General features: G+C 28.8%; 3 protein-coding genes across 4 annotated transcripts in view; 2 read left to right on the top strand and 1 right to left on the bottom strand.

Moving 5' to 3' along the window:
- The window catches only part of LOC111678652 (ankyrin repeat and SOCS box protein 10), a 1,265-nt gene extending 985 nt beyond the window's left edge, over nucleotides 1-280 (top strand). The window contains exon 1 of the mRNA XM_023440065.2: nucleotides 1-280. This exon is cut by the window's left edge and continues 985 nt beyond it. Within this exon, the coding sequence (XP_023295833.2) occupies nucleotides 1-26 (26 nt within the window). The 3' untranslated portion in view covers nucleotides 27-280.
- Nucleotides 281-1,451: 1,171 nt separating this feature from the next.
- On the top strand, nucleotides 1,452-2,384 carry LOC111678646. Its single transcript, XM_023440055.2, has 3 exons — nucleotides 1,452-1,607; nucleotides 1,674-2,129; nucleotides 2,193-2,384. Exons 1-3 carry the CDS (start codon nucleotides 1,544-1,546, stop codon nucleotides 2,324-2,326), a joined length of 654 nt encoding a protein of 217 aa, XP_023295823.2. The 5' UTR covers nucleotides 1,452-1,543; the 3' UTR covers nucleotides 2,327-2,384.
- On the bottom strand, nucleotides 2,356-4,117 carry LOC111678645 (ubiquitin carboxyl-terminal hydrolase). 2 transcript variants are annotated; one of them, XR_006941664.1, is made up of 6 exons: nucleotides 3,872-4,117; nucleotides 3,568-3,708; nucleotides 3,373-3,515; nucleotides 3,179-3,305; nucleotides 2,478-2,804; nucleotides 2,356-2,437 (listed from the first exon to the last, which is right to left on the bottom strand). XR_006941664.1 is itself a non-coding variant. In XM_023440054.2 (5 exons), exons 1-5 carry the CDS (start codon nucleotides 3,905-3,907, stop codon nucleotides 2,568-2,570), a joined length of 684 nt encoding a protein of 227 aa, XP_023295822.1. In that variant the 5' UTR covers nucleotides 3,908-4,117; the 3' UTR covers nucleotides 2,356-2,567. The 2 variants fall into 2 exon arrangements, 1 of the variants encoding a protein (XP_023295822.1); XM_023440054.2 differs by having other exon boundaries at nucleotides 2,356-2,804.
- Nucleotides 4,118-5,000: the final 883 nt, after the last annotated feature.

Below are 5,000 nucleotides of genomic sequence, written 5' to 3'. Positions count from 1 at the left end.
GTAAACCGTTAATAAAACATGATTAGTTTTAAGAATATACGAATTTCTAAAAAAATTTTAGTTAAAGTGCGATTTTAAGTAAAATTTAAAATATTTTTAAAAAGTGTAAATGTAATTTTTGGAAATTTAGAAAAATGCAATGTGTGGATAATTGCTACTTCAGAAATATAGAATTTATAGATAATAGAATACTTTTGTGAAAATTTTGAATTATTTTTTATATAAAAAAAGTTTTTTTTACAATTTTTCTAGAAATAAAAAGTTTTCTTTCAATAGAAAATTATTCTGAAATCTTCTTTGAAATTTGTCTGGGGGAAAGTTTTGAATTTTATTAATAAATCGAAATATTTTCAAATATTTTGTATAAATAAAGAAATTGTTTAATATTTTCTATATTTAAAATGATAGGGTATATAAATATCCGTCGCGATCTCAACATTTCTTAAAACTGTTTTATTACGACACACCCTGTTTCAATATGACACATTAGGGTTCTATAGTTGAAACGAAAAGTCGACTTTTCGACTTTTTGCATTTTATGAAAAGTGGACTTTTCGACTTTTTGCATTTTATGAAAAGTCGACTTTTTGCATTTAGTTAAAAGTCGATTTTTCGACTTTTTTCATTTAATTAAAAGTCGATTTTTCGACTTTTAATATTTAATAAATAGTCGACTTTTTTCGACTATTTACGACTTTTTTCGACTATTTACGACTTTTCGACTTTTTCCACCTTTCGACTTTTTTCCGACTTTTCGACTATTTTCGACTTTTGACTTTTTTCGACTATTTTCGACTTTCAACTTTTAGCATTTAGTTAAAAGTCGATTTTTCGACTTTTAATATTTTATAAATAGTCCTTTACTTTTTTCGATTATTTTCGACTTTTTCCGATTTTTCGACTTTTTCCGACTTTTTCCAACTTTTCGACTTTTGAATTTTTTCGACTTTTTCCGACCAGAGTTTAAAATTTATAAAGTTGCCAGAAGCGTAAATTTATAATGTTGCCATTTAACATTATATTATTATTTATTATTATTAATAAAAAAATTTTATTTATATTTTTTCTATTTGTTGCAATTTTTTGAGTTTTTTCGACTTCTTTCTATTTTCGACATTTTTCGACTATTTTCGACCTTTTCCAAATATTTTCGACTTTTTCCGAATTTTTCGACTTCTTTCGACTTTTTCCGAATTTTTTCGACTTTTTCGACTTTTTTCGACTCATTCCGACTTTTTCGACTTTTATTTACAAAGTCGGCTTTTCGACTTTTTTCATAGACGGTAGTCGAATTATCGACTTTTTTGGAACAAAATAGTCGACTTCGACTTTTTTCGACAAAAAGTCGATTGTTCGATTATTCGAAAGTCAATTTATAGAATCCTAATATAAATATCCGTCGCGATCTCATCATTTCTTAAAACTATTTTATTACGACACACCCTGTTTTAATATGACACATGTTTTTGTTTTTCTATTTTTGTTTCTCTCTTAAAATTCTAAACAAACTTTTAAAACAAATTCTATTTATCTACGAAAAGAAATGGTTTCTACTCCCACTAAAACTCAGGATTCAACAATTTCACCCACCTTAACACCAGTAAGATGTAATTTTTTCCAAAATTTTAATTTGTAACAAGAAAATATTAAGAAATTTTACTTAACATTGACAGTTCTTGATAGTCCAAAGGGTAAAACCTCTTCTACCAGCGACTCCAATGTTGCCGCTTGTAAATCACGCCTGGAGGTAATTGTTAAAACTATCGAAGACAATTTCAATAAATGGCAATTGGCCGAGAAGCGTGGTTTAGCTTTGTGCACTTCGATAGAGGCAATTAAGACAAAAGCTCTGGATAAATTGAATACAAATGATAATAGTTCGCAGGTGACTACTTATCCAGATGAACTTAAACTATATTGTGATAAATTGGCAATAATTGCTTCAATATTTGAAGATATTACTAAAAATGCCCGCGAGTCGTTGAGGCAATTGAAGGCTTTAAGTAAATTGCCGGGAAGTTGTAATGAAATATTCTATCGTTCATGGGATTTGAATAATTTTATTGAATTCTTAACCGAACTTTTGGAAAGATACGAAAAAGAGTCAAAAGTTAAAAAACATGTTTCTGGTAAGAGAGATAGTTCACCACTTTAATGTTTACGACAAAATATAATTATTTAAAATTTTGCAGAACACTTACCCCACGGCACCACAAGATCCGATTTAATACGTTCTTCTACCGCCTGGGAATATCCCCAACATGTTGACTCCTATGTTCATTTAATGTTTCTTTTTTTCAAAGAAGAAATTAATCTTAAGAAATAGTTGTATTGACACAATAAAACACGTTGGTATTAAATTTTATTGTTTATTTAAAAAAAAAGAATACATTTAAATTCAGACCAAAAAAAGTTTAATTAAAGCATAAAAAGGCATTTAAGCGTTTGTTTTAAAGAGATTATCAAAATCTCTATATACATATAAACATATAAAAAAAGTTATAAAAAATGCATTAAAGCAACACTAATAATAATGGGGATTTTTGTAGTTACAATGAAAATCCACTTTAGTTTTGATTGGCAGCCAATGCCATGACAGTAAAACGTAACTCTTCTGGATCACGAGCCATAAATTCTTTGCAAACACGTGCAGCATCTTGTACAAAGGATTCATCGGTAGTTTCACCATGTTTAATGGGGAACGATTTGCGTCCGTCCAATTCATAAAGAGTACCATTGACATTGACTAATGCAATGAAATGATGATAGACTTTTTCATCGGGATTGGCAGCAGTTTGACCTTCCTGAAAGGACAAAATAGTAGTCTTGCTTTATCTTTACAAGTAGAGAATTTTCTACAGAAATAGAAATTTTTTTCGACAATTTTATATTTTAAAAAGGTTTTTTTTTTTGAAAAATATTCAAATCAAAGAAATTAAAAAAAACGATCATTTTTATAAAAAAAAATATATATTTTTTTAATTTTAGATTTTTTTTTATATAAAATTATTTTTTAATTTTTATAATTTTTTTTGGGGAATTTTGGAAATTTTTTGAATATTTTCTATATTTTTCTAAAAATTATGGCGATTTTTTTTAATTTTGTATTAAAAAGTAAAAAAATATTTAAAATATTTCTATAACAAAAGGCTTAAACTGTTCAAAGTTATTTCCATACCTGAGCCAAAGCCTGATGATCTTCCGTCATAGCGGCATCATTTTCCAAAGACTTGCCACGCTCTTCAGGCGATAGATCTTTTGCGGTTTCTAAAAATTTCTTTAAAGCACCATCCTTCAAAGTAATGCTAAAAATAACGAAAACAAAAGGAGAATTATTAATTGCGCACTAAATAAAGTAAAAAATTGTCTTACTCTTTGTTATTGGCAATGCTATGAATTAAAGCCACAGTACCACAGGCATTATGGGTCAGTTGACGCATATAAAACAATTCTTTAGGATTATCCTGAGCTTCGCCAGACAAACGTTCATGTTCTTCGGCACGATGTTTTTCATACTAGGATAAAAATTGTAAAATTTGCAAAAAAAAAAAAAATTCTTCTACGTACCGTTTCCGAACAGGGGAATAACAAAATAATCGATTTAACTGGCTTAGGTATCCATTCCAACATTTCAGGCTCCAAGCCTACAACATCAGTTAAGGCCCATTCATTGGATACACCCAATTTGTGTATGTATTTGGTTAATACCTAGAGAATATATGTAAGGATTTTTTTTAAAACCAATTAAATTGTGTATTTAGTATGAGTCATTTGCTAAGAAACCCCTCATCCTGCTGTGGTATTTATACGCCAGACAGGCGTCTGGAGAAAAAAAAAACGTAATTATATTTCAAATTTAAGGTTAACTTACATCGGGATTCGATTCCAATGGCATCCAAACAGACATTTTTCTTATGTTTTAATGAGATCTGCTATCACTTAGAAAGTTAAATTATTATTTTTTAAGAGTCTATCTCTTTATTTAAGAATATTCCAATTTTTTTTTCTTCGCAAAAGAAAATGCCGGTTGATACGGTGGGAGTGATTTTTTTGTTTGATTTTATTTTGCACTTTTTACAGTTTTCCTACTCATATCTGAGTGTGGCCAGACTGTTAAAATATGTGTTAAGCTTTTTTTAAGGTGAATTTATACAAGGTAGTGTTAAGTTAACCCTCCATCATGCGCATGTATCTGGCCAAATATTTTACAAATTTAACTGTGATTTTATATATTTCTAATTTGGTTAGGGGTTTGAGTCTTTAGGTACCCTCTACAAATATTGTTAGATATCGTAATATTGTTACTAAAATGGCATATTTTCATATAAATGTACTGAAATGCATAGTGTATCTCGCCAGATACATGCGCTACGTACGTGACTATCGGAACATATGCATGACGGAGGGTTAACATGTGCCCTTTTGTTTATGCATGTTTTTATGTAAGTGGCGCCTTCACATTAAAACTTATTTGCAAACTTTTTTGTGTTTAAAACAGAAAAAAACACAAAGTTAAAAGTTTAACAAAAAAGTGTACCTGTGTAGAATCAATCTTTGTATACAAGTATATATATTCACAGACAACATTGTCTAAATATAAGTCTCTTGTATTTGACAATGAATTTTGTGCTTTATATCTAGTGTTGCCAACTTAATTCCTTCAATAATGACAAAAAGTAATGCTGCAGTTTATTATCTCTGAAATTTATATATATAAAAAGATTTTGGACCATTTATGTGAGATTAGGGTTCTATAGTTGAAACGATAAGTCGACTTTTCGACTTTTTACATTTTATGAAAAGTCGACATTTCGGCTTTTTGCATTTAGTTAAAAGTCGATTTTTCGGCTTTTCGACTTTTTTCATTTAATTAAAAGTCGATTTTTCGACTTTTTTTTATAAATAGTCGACTTTTTCCGACTATTTTCGACTTTTGACTTTTTTCGACTTTTTTAGACCAGAGTTAAAAATTTATAAAGTTGGCAGAAGCGTAAATTTAT

The sequence above is a fragment of the Lucilia cuprina genome, chromosome 2, assembly GCF_022045245.1.
Source record: "Lucilia cuprina isolate Lc7/37 chromosome 2, ASM2204524v1, whole genome shotgun sequence".
NCBI classification, from domain to species: Eukaryota; Metazoa; Arthropoda; class Insecta; order Diptera; family Calliphoridae; genus Lucilia; species Lucilia cuprina.
Note: the sequence above shows the minus strand (reverse complement) of the source record. Positions and strands in the feature narration are given on the sequence as shown.